General features: G+C 46.7%; 1 protein-coding gene across 1 annotated transcript in view; it reads left to right on the forward strand.

Moving 5' to 3' along the window:
* Nucleotides 1-16,912, forward strand: part of cutlet (chromosome transmission fidelity protein 18 homolog) — a 163,385-nt gene that overhangs the window by 79,781 nt on the left and 66,692 nt on the right. The window contains exons 15-16 of the mRNA XM_084585871.1: nucleotides 12,810-12,921; nucleotides 14,113-14,283. Of these exons, the coding sequence (XP_084441997.1) occupies nucleotides 12,810-12,921; nucleotides 14,113-14,283 (283 nt within the window). The remainder of the gene's footprint in view (nucleotides 1-12,809; nucleotides 12,922-14,112; nucleotides 14,284-16,912) is intronic.

Genomic DNA, 16,912 nt, shown 5'->3' on the forward strand with positions numbered 1-16,912 from the left:
TTTTCTGTCATCCTTCCTCATTTGATCATCGAGTTTGATGAGCCACTCGGAGAACAATTCTCTGGTCATCCAGGCACGTTTGTTCGCACGGTAGTCGTACGGTGTCGACATGACATTCTTCATGCAGCGAGGCTTCGCATACTTGCCGATGACGAGCGGTTTAATCTTCTTCGTGCCTGTTGCATTGCAGCAGAGCAGAACTGTTAAGCGAAGATGAGACTTTTTTCCTCCTTTGCACTGCTGTCCTTTGAAGTGCATCGTCCGATCTGGCAGCAGCTGGTAAAAACACGCGGTTTCGTCCGCGTTGAAAATGTCGTCTTCACAGTACGACTCGGCCACCTCACGAAAACAATCATTCCGCCAGGAATCCGCGGTTTCTTTGTCAGCTGCCTTTTCCTCACCTGACACTACCTGCCAAGTTATTCCGTTCCTTTGACGGAAACGGAAAAGCGAGCCCGCACTTGCTTCAAACCCAGTTATTTCAAGTGCATCGGCAAACTCGCGTGCCTTTTCTTGCAGCATTGGGCCAGACACGGGAACGTTTTGCAGTCTGGCGTCTTTAAACCACGTGAGGACAGCCTGGTCTACATCCTGAAAGTTTCCTAGACGCAGCCGTTTCCTCGTAGGAGCAAGTTGAGATTCCCGGTTGTAACCTTGTCACGATCCTTCAAAATGGTCGCGACGGTAGATGGGGCAATGCCACGCTGCCTGCAGAGGTCGATTTGTTTTTTTCCTCCGTCGATTTCTCGCAAAATGTCCACTTTTTCCTGCAGTGAAAACTGCTTTCGCTTCTTCTTGGCGCCGTCGTTGGCTGCATTCATCATCGGACTTTTCGCAGTAAGGCCACCAGCAACGAAAAACACCTGTTCGCGCGTACGTCAACACGAACGTCCGACCAACGAACGTCACACAACACAAAGAGAAAAAGCCAGGCGACTAGGCCACTAGGCCTGCTAAGCCATTGGATATTAAACCACAGCTTTGCGGTGGCGCTAGGAGTTGGCGCTAAATATGGCGATGATGATAGCTACTGCCCATGGGACGTACACACAGAAACGGCGATTTCTGTTTCACGCGAGAGTTGCGGCGCTGTTAATTTTAGCCGAATTCGTTATACTGATGTTCCTTGATAATAGCGGAAAAAATAAATATGTTCGTTAATCTGAAATATGCGTTATATTGAAATTCGTAGTACTGAAATATTTTTACATTGAAAATATTGAAAATCAGTTGGGGATTTTAAAAATATTCGTTAATTTGAAAAATTCGTTAATCTGGTATTCGTAGTAACGAGATTTGACTGTACGGTAGTTAGTTCGAACTTCATGGGACTGGGAAAAAGTTCAAAATATCATATGGCCTCGAAAATACTGACCAGAACCATTTGCACTACGGTGAATATACAGTAAAAGCTCGTTAATTCAAACTCGAAGGGGCCGAGAAAATTGTTCGAATTAAGCAGAGTTCGAATTAACAGTCAGGCACTGGAATGAGCGCCATCGTGGCCCACCTTGCTGGCCGAGCCCACATGTTGACTCATTACCATGAGTAAAGAGGGCTAGGCGCTACTGCACGTTTACGGAGGGTGATTCCGATAATTTTTGCAATCGAGCCGCAACGGCGAATGAACGGGACTAATCGGTCAGTCATGCGCCGCAAACAAGAACCGGAATGCATTCGTGTGAGTAGCGAGCTTCAAAACATGTTTATTTACACGGAAAAATAATCTGTAATGTGCGTTTGCTTGCGTTTCTTGTGCCGCGACTCCATAAGCATCGACTGCAGCTTGCCCAAGAGTTCCAGCGCAGGATCCGAGTTCTCATCGGCGGAGAAGTATCGTGCAGTGAGATCGAGCGCTGACGCTACTTCACATGCACTAGGGGGTGGCACCGGATCGTTGCCTTCGTCGGACTCTTCATCGCTTTCAGCCGTGTTCGCCACCCGTGAGCCCCGTGGAGCACATGCAGCCGCGATTATATCCTCATCACTCAAGGGCCCAGACGTCTCCACACCGTTGTCAACGTCAACGTAGGCTTCAAAGGCGACACCCTCCGACAAAGCCGCGTAGCCACGGTCGAGCACAACGGAGTCATCATCAGACGAAGCCTCCGCTACCTCCGCGCTGCATGCTTCTGGGGCGTCACCGAAGCCACACTTGCGGAAACAATTTTTGATAGTTTCCGGCTTGATGGTATTCCACGATGATGCCAGCATGTGGACAGCTCCAAGCAAATCAATGTCGTACGACTTGCCACTGTCCAAACAAAGAAGTCTCTCTAGGAGGTGGCGCCTGTATAGCGTTTTTAAGTTCTGAATAACTCCAAGATCCATAGGCTGGAGCACAAAAGTCGTGTTTTTAGGCGAAAATGCCAAGTGGATTGCTGTCAGTCCACTCATGTCACAATGAACTGTACAGTTGTCCACGAACATGAGAACATTCCTGTTCTGTGCAGCGAATTTCCTGTCTAGCTTGCCCAGCCAGTCGGTGAAAATTTCCCGTGTCATCCACGACTTTGTTTGCGGTGTAATCAACAGGAGGCGTCTTGATGCCTTTAAAACAGCGAGGCTTCTCTGCCTTGCCGATCACCAGCAAGCGGCAACGTCCCGTGCCCGTCGCATTTGCGCACATCATGACAGTGATTCTTTGCTTCTCTTTCCGCCTGCACAAGTGTCGCCTTTGTAAGTGACGGTCTTGTTGGGGAGCAATTTGAAATACAGCGCCGTCTCGTCAGCATTAAATACATCGCTGAGCGCATAATCAGCGAGGAGTTCCTTCAGTTCACTGGAGACCTACTGTTCACACGTTTCCTTGTCGACTTCAGCTGACTCCCCACAAACGTTTCTAAATGTCAGCCCGTGACGTGCCTTGAAACGCGACAGCCAGCCTTCCGACACGCCGAACTCGCTGATGCCCATTTGGCTGGCAAAGACTGCAGCCTTTGCAGCAATTATGGGCCCGCTTAACGGAATGTTCCGGCTGCGAACTTCTTTTATCCATGCCATTACGGCACTCTCCACTTCGGGATATGCCGACGTCCGTAGCCTTTTGCGAGAGGGCTCCATAACGTCTTTACGAAAGGCAGCACTGATCGATTCCTTGTTCCTAAGATACGTTGACAGCTTGCTCTTCTTGATGTACTTTTTGGCTATATCCGTCTTGGATAGGACACCACGTTCCACCTCACTCAAAATCTCCATTTTCGTCTTCAGGTCCTTTGCCGTGTATTTACCGTGGTTTTCCATGGCTGTCACAATCGAGTCGTTGCTGGTAAAGCGGTGAGGCAACGAAAACAATAATACTTGGACCATCGCGGCACGAACAAATGCACGACACCGACAACTGCGTTGTGCACACAACGTGACCGCAGGAGAAAAAGAAAAAAAGGCTTGTCAAAAGCTCATCCAGCAACCGCGGTGCAGCCAAAACCTGCAGCGGCTTGCGCCGGACCGTTGGTGTGATGGAGCTTGGCTAGCCTGGCGGCACCCGGCAGCGAAAACCTGCTACGGCATGCACCGGAATGCTCGCTGTGACTGTCGAGTGCGCACCTCGGCAGATTTGAAAGATTTTGTTTTTTGCGTCTTTAGTAATCTTTCTGCGCATTGTACACGGTATGGGTCGACTTCTGTCTACGAGGAGCTGTGTGAGCCACGGGCTCCTAGTTCGAATTAACCGTTGTGGATACTGGCATGTTCGAATTATTGGGCGTTTTCTCCTATTGAAATACATAGGGCCATGCCGGGACCCGAGCGTCAGTTCGAATTAACCGTAAGTTTGAATTAACAGAGTTCGAATTAACGAGGTTTTACTGTAGTATCATATTTACTCTTGTAACGACCCCCTCGCATAAGGAACCAACTCGCCACTTTTCTCACTGAGGATTTGAAGAACAAAAAACAAAAATGAAAGGGCATTCGTTAGCGCGTCCCTCCATTTTATGCCGTCGCATTCCACAGCGCATTTCGTGGAAGTGCGCCAAGAAGCTGCCCACAGATAACATCTGGGTGTGTTTGCCAGCTCTAGTGGGAAAAGAAACGAGAGGAGGGAGAACTTGGCAAAGTGCCAGTGCCCGTCCGGTTCTGCAGGTCTCGTTTTCACTTTATCATGTCATGTTTGGGCGGCCGCAGACTACTGCCACACATTATTGGACGCGTTATAGTAGAAACGTCTTTTGAATCGAACGGTGCTAAGAGCCGACGCAACAGACCACATGCTTTCGTTGCTGACTGATAAGTGGAAGTATGGATGACTGTCGCGAAAAGAAGAAGTTTTTCCTGCTTAATGTTTTGATTTTGAATTTGGAGACCTGTCGTGTCCTATCGAAACATAGCCTTTCATTGGCATTAGCTGGGACCGCAACGACACAAATATTTATCTGCATTTTCCAGCTAACGGGGGTCGAATTAATGAGCATTTAGTTGCAGGCTTTGGAGGTTGCGTGGAAGAGAAGAGCAAGCAGCCGCCGCCGTGACCGCCAATCCCTCCCCTTTGACGCTGCACCGGTTGTGGCAGTATTTCGAATTTTCGAATGGACGAGCTTTCACTGTAGTTGTAGTTATGAATCGGTTCATCTCTCTACCTCCAAGGCACCGCAAAAGAAGCCATCACGTTTCTCCTCATGAAGTCATGTTTCCGTGGGAATGGGCACCTTGTATGTTGGCTGGTTGGCTTTCTTTGCTGCTTCGCCCTGTTGCACCCAGGTACTGCAGGAAAGCAGTGATGGTGAGTGATCGCTGCTGATCAGTTTTTTACATCACGGGTGCTCGTTAGCATATGTCCGGTTGACCAAAAAACGTCTTTTATGACCACAGTTTGTCAAAATTTCAAATGCAGTAACCCCCCGCAGGGGGCTGTTAAAGCAGGTGTTTGTGTGTACAGTGCGACACCATGGACCCCGAGCACCCACGCTTAGCCGTGTGTGGCATCGCTGGGTCTGGGGAAAAGGGGATCCTGGTGGTTGAGCTGATGCCAAGTGTTAGGACCTCCTCGGCGGAGGCAACACACCACTTTGGCCCACGCTTTTCATAGACGTCACTTCCGGGCTGACCCACCCTGGGGAAATCGTCAGTCACCTTTTCCTGTCCTCCCCTTCATCTTTCACTTTCCTATCTCTTTTCTTGGCACTGTCCTGTCTCCTCCTCCTTTCTTGTTTTTCCTTTTTTTTTCCTGGCGGTGAGGGTTAACCTTGTGTGGAGTAGCTAGCCTGAGTTACCCATACAGTCAAATCTCGATATAACGAATCCTGCCTGCGGGGCCGCAAAAAATAATTCGTTATTTTGAAATATTGTTGTAATGAAAAATCTGCGATTATAAGCCAGTGGTCAAACCTAAGTATGAAAATGACGTACCTTGGCAGTAGGCATGTGTGTAGATGAGCAAAACCTCAAGTGAAAATGTTGCACTAACTTCAAAGCTGATTTATTTGAAGAAATTAATTATTTTCTTCTGCTGCATGCAGCAAACACGACCGCGCACTGCATTACACCACTACAGCACTTACACCTTCCACTTTCTGGAACACCTCATTGCTTGCGTGATTGTACCGAGTGATGAAAGTACGGACTTTGATGTGAAAAAAAAAAAAAAATCATCAAAGTTCTTTATGACCCCATTTTCAATGCTCCCTGAAGTTTGAAAATCTTGTCTCGGTCTTTTATAATAATCGCGGCAGTCGATGGTGCAATGCTAGCTGTCTGTAGAAGCCAAATCACTTTTTCACTGCGTCGATTTCTTGCACTGAAAGCAGCTGCGTTCATATCTTCTTGGCTAATATCATCGCCAATCTCGCACAAACTTCGCAATAAGATACAGTCGAACCCGGATATATCGAACTCGAAGGGGACTGCGAAATAGTTTGATATATCGATAATTCGATATACAGAAATCGGCTTGGGACGGCACTTACGATGCGAAAAAAACGAGACTGTATTTGTCGCGTAATCAGCTCACTCTCATAATGAACCCACCCTCCACTTTTGCACTCGAGAATTTTGAAAAAAAAAAAAAAAAGCGATAAGGACAGCTCGCTCACATGCAAGTGTTAAGCGATCTCAGCGACGAGCGGCAGCGACAGAGCAAAAATTTCCAACTTGTTGAAACTGCGCCGTACGAGCCACCGCGGCAGCTCAAAGCAAGGTTTCTGTGTCGCCGCGGCAGAAATTGCCAGCGTTATCGCTTGCATGTCGCACTCCGTTTCGGTCGTCTCATCCACAGCTCATTTCTTGGCAGCGTGCCAAGATGCTGCTCAGCGATAACGTCGCGGCATGTTTATCTTTTGATAGCTCCTGCTGCGGCGAGGAGAGAACTTGGCAGACTGCTCGTGATGGCTTGATTGCGCAAGCCTGGTTCGATTTATCACGCCGCGCTTGGGGCGGGCGTAGTCTACCGCCACAAAATCATTGGAAAGCGTGATAAAGTAGCTGCAAATGCTGTTGGAAGCGAAAAGTACTAAAAGCCGGTGTCATGATCGCAGCTGACCGCGTGCTTTCGTTGATTCATACATGCAAAAATAAACGACTCCCGCAAAAAAGAAAAAATGCCGCTTCGTAACACCATATCTTACGCTGCGCCGCGCATACAGCACAACGATAAGAACAAACGACTCTCGCAAAAGAAAAAAGAAGAAAAAAAAAGATCTGACGCTTAACATCTGCAGGCGCCATGGCCACGTCAGCCGCCACGCGCAGAGAGTTCGCAACACATGCTGGAGAAAGCGTCCGACGTTCTGTCTGAAAACGGCTGAGCTGGCTTGGCGCATGCGTAGCGCGTGCTACTGCGAACGAAGGTCGGGAAAGAGAAAGGAGAGAGATAGCTCGGCAAAAAAATGGGCACACCCTTACGCTTCGCTCTATCGCGTTTTCCCCCTCTCGTTCCCACTGGTTCTCTCTGGTTCATTCACGTACATGGCTTGCAAACGTCACGTGCTGGCGCGCGGGAAACGATAACCGCAGATGCGCGTGCCTTTGGGGATAGGCTGCGGCGCTGCCCTAGCCCAATTGTCCCCTCTCATTCCTTCTACGCGTGGCTTGAAAATGACACGTGGCAAACGGCTGAGGGTGATGCGATCGTCTTTGGGGAAGGCACATTTTCCAGTGCGTGGTGTGGAGTTGGATATATCGAACGACCAGTGAATTGAGTTCGATATATGACGCGGCTTTCCTATACTTTTACATGGAATTTTCAAGGGGATATTCCGTGAGTTCGATATAACCAAAAGTCGATATATCCGGGTTCGACTGTATTTGTGGCAAGGCACGGGCAGAGGCTCTTTATTTTTCTTTCCTTTTCATGCCTCAATATAACATATGTATTTGTGGCAAAAAAATAATACCGTCCCGCACGCGTGAACGACTGAGCTGCGTATGGCACACAATGCAGGAAGAAAAAAACGCAGGCAGCTAGGCCTGCTGGCTGCTGCGTAATAAACCATAGCTTCATGGTGGCGCTAGGAGCTGGTCCTAGATAGAGTCACTGGAAAATTTCAGAGTACCGCATTCGTTTTCCGCGCGCCGCCGGCTCGCCTACTGGCTGATGCCGTCACGTGACCTCGCGTCGCCATATCCCTTCCAAGCGGGTGCGCGGAATACGTGTCGTGTGTTGCAGTTCCTCTTTTTTCGATTGTTTCTCGCAGTGTACACATGAGATTATGTTGGGCTTTTGGGTGCGGCACCAGGCCTGAGTTAGGAAAGGTGTGTTCGCTGTGCCTGAACGAAAAAAGTGATCTGCATTGTCAGAGAAAGAACGCTTACAGACGACGGACAAGGAAGAGGAGGACACACACGTCTGCTAGCGTTCTTTCTCTGACAATGGATAACCAACTCGCCCAGCAACATACCCTGATCTGCATTGGTGGTCATTGTGGCTTCACAGAACCGACCGGCGAAAATTTGTGCCATCAAGGAACACCCTCTTGTACGAGATACGCTAGTTTATTGGTTTCAAATTATTTTTGTTTAGCCGCGAAAGAAGCGTAGGAAATACTCAATGTGAACATGGTGCGCCTGATCGCAACATGTGTTTACCTCCCAGCACAGGAACATGCAGCATCAGTTTTACTTGCGGAATTTGGCAAAAGCTACCCTCACAGTAAGGTAAATACAGTAGAATCTCGGTGATACGAAATTCAAAGGGAGACGAAAATTTTCGTATCACCAGAAATTTCGTATCGCCAAAAAACGAGCAAAATCCGTTTTCAAGCCTTCCAACAGGTACGAAATATTTATTTTCGTTGAAAGAAATCGCGTATATCCTTCTGCACCTTCTTTTCTGCGAGATCTGATAACAGAGAGTTTTGAAAACTGAAAAATTGGGCCGCTGTCTTCTCCCGCACAGACTCTGAGGTCACGGCGCGCCGCAGAACATCGATGGCGTGCATCGTTTCTGCTGCCGTCGGCGGTGGGTCATCAACGCTTTGGTCGTCGTCATCTTCGTCACTGCATGGAATGCCAGGCTGTGATGACACTTCCTCCGCAATATCTTCAACCGTGCGGAGACCACAGGTGGCGAGGTCGTCGTCCGCGGTGACGAAATCGTCGACGCAACAGTCGACGTCAAGTTGATTCCAGACATCGATGGGAATCTGGTCTGGCACTTGCGAGGCAGTAGCCACAGCGGATTTGAAAACCCCACACTTCGCGAAACAATTGGCGATGGTCGTAGGAACGACGCGATCCCAGGCAATTGCAAGAAAATGCACAGCGTCCAGAAGAGTGATCTGGAGATTCGCGTCCTTCCTTTCAATCTTCGCGAGGAGGCGGCGCACCAACAAAGCTTTGAAATAGTGCTTAACATTCCTTATAATCCCAGCATCCAGCGGCTGCAAATGACTTGTTGCGTTCAGGGGCAGGAACACCACCTTAACACTCTGTAGTGTCATTTGTTTTGGATGGGCGGTGCACTGGTCCAGCAGCAAAACTATTTTTCTGTTGTGGCAAGACATCTTGCGGTCGAGGTACATGACGAATTCCATAAGCAAAGAAGACGTCATCCATGCTTTTCTGTTCGCCTTGTAGACGCAGGGCAATCGACCGGCTGCCTTAAATCATCGGGGCTTTTGATATTTGCGAATGACTGTCAGTGGCATCTTTTCCCGATCCGTCGGCGTTGCAACAAAACAAAACTGTGATCCGCTGTTTGCTATTTTGTCCGCCCCGGCAGGCATCGCCTTTAAAGCACAAACTTATTTCGGGCTGGAGATTGTAAAACAGCCCTGCTTCATCTACATTAAAAACATCACGTGCCTCATATCCCGCTATGTAAGACGGCAGTGGGGTTGTCATCCAGTCTTCCACAACGGAGGCGTCGACTTTTTTTCCTTCGCCACAAACGGTCTTGTAGGAAACATTATGACGCACCTTGAACCGGTGAATCCATCCACCGGAGGCCTGAAAGTCATCAATTCCAAGTGTGAGTGCAATGTCCGCTGCCTTTGTACGAAGCACTTTTCCATCGATGTTGACGCCGGCCGCCGTGACCTCTCTGAACCACGTTAGAAGAACCTCTTCCAACTTCACATGGTGGGCAGTTTTGGCTTCTTTAGAATTCATCGCGAAGTGCTGCACATTCTGCATAATTTGGTCGCGCTGACCAACGATAGTTGACAACGTTGACAGCGGCAAGCCTAGCTCCTTGGCCATGTCAGTGCGCCTTTTCTTGGGCTCTTTGTCCACCTTATTTAAAATTTCCAATTTGTCTTTAAAGGTCAGCGCCTTTCTCTTCCGTGACATTGCAGTATGATGTATCTTCTTGTGTTGCAGAGATGATCACAAACGGCGCGCTATCAACACGTTGTCAGCCACAACAAACGAGAAAATGAAGCAACGTATTGCTGCTGCAGCGGAGACTCCTGAAAGCGGAAGAGCGTGGCCTGCGGGGCGGCGGAGAAATCTGGAGAGGGCCGCTAGGCCGTGCGCACAACACCAATTGCAGAAAGCAACAACGAGATAAAAAAAAATGCGGGGGGAGGGGAGAGAAAGAAAGAGAGCGGGAGGGGGGGGGGGGGCAAGATATCGCCGCCTTCCTTCGCCAACTTCGCTGCTGCCGCGGGTTGCCAAGCCGGTTTTTTCCCGCTGTATTTTTTTTTTCTTCTTTCGCGCGCGTGTGCGTGATCCGTGCTATCAGTGCTGCGCTGCTGCACACGCTTTTCTCGCTGTGCGTGTGTGCGTGGGCCTCGACCGGTCGTGATACCGAAGTTCGTATCACCTGTAGCGAAAAGAAAAAGTGTTCGAAACATCCGATTTTTTGCCCACTGAACGCAATGCAATTCGGCCGGGGAATTTTATGAATTCGTATCACACCGAATTTCGTATCAGCCGAGTTCGTATCACCGAGATTCTACTGTAGGACTATTGCTCTCACCAGTTGTCTAGCGAAATCATTGAAAACTGTTTTAAATACTAGATTAACCGTCGTTTTAGAATCACATAAACTTCTTGATATTCATCAGTGCGGTTTTAAGAGAGGGTGCCCGACAACAGACCACATAGTGCACTTTGAAAACACTCTCCGAGAGGCTTTTATACATAGACAGCATTGCCTCGCAGTTTTCTTCGATCTAGAAAAAGCCTACGATACAACTTGAAGGTACGGGATCCTACGGAATTTAGCAGATCTAGGCATCAGAGGCCGAATGCTAAATGTTTTAAATAACTTTCTCTTACACCGTTCTTTCCTAGTCCGCCTCGGTGCCACGCTGTCTAGAAGCTTTGTTCAGGTGAACGGGGTGCCACAGGGGTGCATTTTAAGCACAACGCTTTTTGTTGTAAAAATGAATTCCTTTTGCAGAGAAATCTCAAATTCCATTATGTTTTCACTCTATGTAGATAAACTTCAGATAACCTGCACATTCTCAAACATGCCAACATGTGAGAGACAAATACAGATAACAATTAATAAACTAGCAAAATGGGCCGACAAAAATGGATTTCAGTTCTCACAACAGAAGTCTGTAGCAGTTACGTTTTCGCTCAAGCGAGGTATTCAGAACAACCCTGTCCTACACTTAAATAAAAGAGGATTACCGGTAAAAACTGAACACAAATTTTTTGACATTATGTTCGACAAAAATCTTACTTTTCTACTACACATAAATACACTAAAAAAGAAAGCCTCCAAATCTCAACATACTAAAAGGTTCTTTCGAGGAAACGTTGAGGATCCGACAGGGCATGTCTTCTACACATATACCGCTCTGTTATACGCTCCCGCTTAGACTATGGGAGCATAGTATACGGTTCAGCTAGACTTTCGTGCCTTGAAAAATTAGACCCGGTACATAACTTAGGCCTTCGCCTTGCATGCGGGGCATACAGAACACCCCCAATAAATAGCCTTTATGTGGAGACGAACGAGCCTTCACTGGAAGACAGACGAATTGCACTCACATGCGTTTATATTCTCAGAATAAGGATACGGAAAAAACACCTCTGTTATCCGATTGTCACAACTTGCCCCTCTTGAAAAATATTCACAAATAAGCCTTAAGCAACAAGACCATTGATAATGCGATTTGAAGACATGCTGGGAGCTCCATATTCTGGACACCTTGCCTGATATTGCTCAAGAAAATAGGCCCCTGGCTCCATGGTACAACTTTCCAACAGTCTGCGACCTCACACTTACACAGTTCAAAAAAAGTTAAACTCCTACAGAACATATATTACAAGAATATAGCACACTAAAAGAGAAATACAGCAAATGCACATAGGTTTACAGGGACGGATCAAAAACTGCCTCTTTTGTTGGCTGCACTGTAGTGGATCGGAACTCTGAAAAAATAATTCGACTTCATCAATGTGCATCAATATTTACAGCCGAGTGTTATGCTGTCCGGCTAGCTGTAGCAAAAATTGTGCACGAGAGCACTGAGAACAGTGTTATCTTTACGGATTCACTTAGTGTTCTCACAGCTCTAAACTCCAGAAATGCAGTCATGCCATTACTCCGTAACATAATACATGATGTAATAAAGATCTCAACCCAAGGACATAACATAATATTCTGTTTGGTTCCAAGCCACATGGGCATTGAAGGAAATGAGAGAGTGGACGTGTGTGCTGCTCAAGATGGCAGGAAAAAAATAAAGTAAACATGCCTTATAAAGATTGCATAAAGTTAATTCAACAAAAACAAAAGGATATATGGCAGCCTATATGGAATAACCAAGAAAGTAATAAATTGCGCCTCGTAAAGCCTATAATGGAATGGAAATCAAGCGCTCATTGGGAACGCTTCATGGAAGTTACAGTATGCCGTCTGCATATTGGGCACATACATCTCGTGCATAACTTTTTACTAATGAAACAAGTTAAGCCTATGTGTGAAGAATGCGGAGAAGTGCTCAATGTCAAGCACATCCTGATTACATGCCCAAAACTCGAGACTTTACAGAGAAAGCATTTCGCTATTTTCTATGATCTTGTCGTCCCATTCCATCCCAAATCACTTTTAGGAGAAAGAGCAATAATAAATTTAACATGCGTTCTTAGTTTTTTAAAAGAAGGAGACGTTCTGAATAGACTATAAATGTTAACGTATCTGTTTCCCCTTTTCAAATAAGAACAGATTTTAACCTTGCTCTTGCCGCTTACGTGCCAAAAAAAATCCCAACACCCAACCCCCGGTCGCAGTAACTGGGAAATTGCATTTTCTGGAAACATATTAATCAGGAGAAAAATAGTATAACTGTATGGGAGATGTTCTAGTGCCCGCGATAAAACGGGAAATCGTATGAACTAGGAATGTATCAATGAGGTTCTACAGTACGTCTGTTAACGGTAAAACGGCTCATTTCTGATGACCTTTGCTATTGTAGGTTTGACTCCCTGGCCCGCTCAGCACAAGGGTTTGGAGATTATGAGAAGCTTATTCAGGCCCTCTTTGACAACTATGTCAACATCAGCTTCAAGGATCCCCATTTTGAACTGGTGAGTCTGCGCCAGGAAATTTGAGGAGAATCATTTTCTAGCACAGAAGTAACCTTGAGCTCCACTTGTTAATGTAGGCAGATATGCAGTCAGCTTCCACTGATTTGATGAAAGTACATTGTAATAAGCATTATTACAGACCTGAGGTGCCATGTGATTTAGGACTGCTTGTGCTTATAAAGTATGTGATGCCCAAGGGATTTCACATTTACTATGCAGCATAATGCCTAGTTGGAATCCTTTGTGTGGAAAAACTATTCATGTGGGGAAAACTGTTCTATAAACTTCAATGCTGCTTCTAGTCTGCTGCTTTAATAAAACCATGCGTCATGTGGAAACCATATTAGTTTATGCCAACCAATCAGGGGCCCTAGTAAACAAAGCAGTGTACACTGAATAATATCTGTGTCAAAGCTATTGCTGTGGTCAATCATGCCAAACAGTGACATGATTGGCAAAGTCCGCACCAGTTTTATATTGAGCAAACAGTTTTCTAGATTGAGGTGTTGGTTAGCTGATGCTATGTGCATCTTTGATGGCTTTGCTCAAGGACAAAGACCGGCAATAGAACTAAGTGTACATACTGACTTCCCTCCCTCCCTCCCTCTTCCTACACTCTGCCAGTGCTGCTCTTTTCTTTTTCTGGTTGTTTGTGCTCGAATAGGTACTACCATGCTTGGAATCTGCCTGTTTCTGACGTACTGTATTGTTTGTGCAGCTTTCAGAACTTAAAGTATTTTTGTTCGTGCCTCCAGCATTACCACAACTCTTACAGCCTACATTCTCTCTGGTTAACAGGAGTACTCTACCAAAAACTACTTTTAGCATTAATGAACTAGGTGAGAGATTGGGTGCGGCCGCTTGCTTGAAACATTGTGAAGTGAGGGTTCATCCAGTTTTTTCTTTGGACTGACATGGCAGGCTATGTTGCTATTCTTAAAGCACATCTTCATTAACATGCTTTGGATTACTGGGGCATCAGTGTCAAAGGGCTTTTTTGCATGCACTCATTTAACCAAGTGCCCGTCTGTTCTCACTTCTGTGGTGGCTTAACTGAAAGGAAATGATCTGTATAGTTCCTGGCCCATCAGTTTTCTTTAATGCATACTTGTTTGAACGTACAAATTGTAATGAGACAAGTTCATTCCTGCAACAACAGATTCTCTCAGGTGCCTTTTTCTTTTGTGACAGATCCACCAGGGTCCCGAGTGGCTGTGCTTCACAGATGAGCTGCTGGCTACGGTGCATCGACTGCAGAACTATTCGCTCTACCCATACCTGCCATTTGTGGCGCCAGCCTTCCATCGAGTTTTCTCGGTTGTGCCCTACACAAGGATGGCCTTCCAGAACTCCTTCATCGAGGTAGGTGGGCTCACCCACAGCTGTACAGGAAGGCCTAGCTAAGGGGATTCTTGGGCTAGTTCAGTTGTACATCGCAGCAAAATGCTATACAGAATGCAAAGGCATCACTTGCAGTGCTACCTTTCTTATGCTGCTGCCTGCACATGCACTTATCAGCAGTTGCCCACCATATGCTCATTGAGCTGCGTAAGGTTATGGCTTGTACTGTGTAGGTTTAGGTTGATCACTGATGTGAACTAACTTTGGCCACTGCTGCTGCCTGGCTCACCCTTTTACTGTGCCTTAGAGATCTGTATACTGCCTATGTCTGTCACTTTATTGCCTGTGAGGTTTTTTTTTTTCTTTTTTGAATTTTCAAATACTGGAATTTAAACACAGTAAAGCTAGTTGATTCAAACTTCACGGGACCGGGAAAAAAGTTCGAATTGTCCGATGTTCGAATTATCGAGAAAAAAATAACAAGAATCATTTGTATTATGATAAATATACTTTATTTAGTTGCGTAACGAACTCGCTCCCATAATGAACCCACCCAGCCCCGATTTATGCCTACGAATCTGAAAAAAAAGGCTTCGGTCGTTAGCGCGTTTCTCCGTTTCTCCGAAAAACGTTTCATCCGTATAACAGGTTTAAATGCTTACGGCAAAAATCTACGGCAGGACTTTTAACAGCAGAATTGGTGGCTTAGACATGTTGTCAATTGTTCAGGTGCCGTGCCCTCTCTTATGGCTAATACAATTGCATTTTCATGTCGGCTTGGATAATAGATTGTGAAAATATATGTAAGACTTGCAGTTTTGAATATCTATTCAGGAGGTAGTGAAAAACTAGTGAGGACGATAGCGAGGGTGGCCGCAGTAATCGTAGAGCTCGAGTCTGGATGAATGTTTCAGTAATTTTCTCCTGTAATGAACTGCCTCCCACTTTTCTCAGATAATTTACTCTTTCCAAACTTTCATGGAGGGTTCCTCGGTTTTGTGCCCTTGCCATTGCAATTCACGGCAGCGCTGACCTTGGCAGCTTACGAAGATGCTGCCGCGTGCTGATAACATTTCCACCTGTTGATCATTTGAAGCTATGCCCTGCAAGGGTGGAAAGAAACAGGGCTACTAAGATGGTACAGGAGTGCAGACAAACATTCTCTGACTAGCAATTTGTTGTTTATTATTTATTGCTTCAAGTTATTGCGCATACAGTCAAACCCGGATATATCAAACCCAGATATATCGAATTTTGGTTATATCGAACCCACGGAATATCCCCTTGAAAATCCCATGTAAAAGTATCGGAAAGCCGCGCCATATATCGAACTCAGTTTCACTGGTCGTAACTCCGCACTACGCACTGGAAAGTGTGCCTTCCCCAAAGACGATCGCATCACCCTCGGCCGTTTGCCGTGTTACATTTTCAAGCCACACGCGGAAGGAATGAGAGGGGACAATTCGGCTAGGGCAGCGCCGCGCCCATTCTCCAAAGGCGCGCGCATCTGCTGTTATCGTTTCCCACGCTCCAGCACGTGATGTTTGCAAGCCATGTGCGTGAATGAACCAGAGAGAACCGGTGGGAACGAGAAGGGAAAAGCGCGATGGAGCGAAGCGCAAGGGTGTGCCCATTCTTTTGCCGAGCTATCTCTCTTTCCTCTTTCCCGGCCTTTGTTCGCAGTAGCACGCGCTACGCATGTGCCAATCCAGCTCAGCCCGTTTTCAGACAGAACGTTTGATGCTTTCTCCAGCGTGTGTAGCGAACCCTCTGCGCGGCGGCTGACGTGGCTATGGCGCCTGCGGAAGTTAAGCGGCAGATCTATCTTTTTTTTTTTTTTTTTGCGAGTCGTCTATTTTTATCGTGCTGTACGCGCGGCGTAGCCTAAGATATGGTGTTACAAAGCGGCATTTTTTTTTTTTTTTTTTTTTTTTGCGGGAGTCGTTTATTCTTGCATGTATGAATCAACGAAAGCACGCGGTCAGCTGCGACCATGACACCGCCTTGTAGCATTTTTTGCCTCAAACAGCACTTGCAGCTACTGTATTACACTTTCCGATGATTTTGTGGCAGTGCGTGATAAATCGAACCAGGCTTGTGCAATCAAGCCATCACGGGCAGTCCGCCAAGTTCGCTCCCCGCCGCCGCAGGAGCTATCAAAAGATAAACATGCCGCGACATCGCTGCACAGCATCTTGGCACGCTGCCAAGAAATGAGCTGTGGATGAGACGACCAAAACGGAGTGCGACACGCAACTGAAAACGCTGGCGATTGCTGCCGCGGCAACACAAACTTGTTTTGAGCTGCCGCGGTGGCTCGAACGGCAGAGGGACGTAGTTCCAACAAGTTGGAAATTTTTTGCTCTGACGCTGCGGCTCGTCGCTGAGATCGCTTAATTGCTTGCATGTGAGCGAGCTGGCCTTAACGCTTTTCTTTTTTTTCCCCGAATTCTTGAGTGCAAAAGTGGAGGGTGGGTTCATTATTCGAGTGAGTTGATTACGGGACAAATACGGTTTCGTTTTTTCGCATCGTAAGTGCCGTCCCAAGCCGATTTCTTAATATCGAATTATCGATATATCGAACTATTTCGCGATGCCCTTTGAGTTCGATATATCCAGGTTCGACTGTATAAGGAAAAATAGGACAGAT

Source organism: Amblyomma maculatum, unplaced genomic scaffold (assembly GCF_055883805.1).
Source record: "Amblyomma maculatum isolate TAMU_Amacu unplaced genomic scaffold, ASM5588380v1 scaffold_13, whole genome shotgun sequence".
NCBI lineage: Eukaryota > Metazoa > Arthropoda > Arachnida > Ixodida > Ixodidae > Amblyomma > Amblyomma maculatum.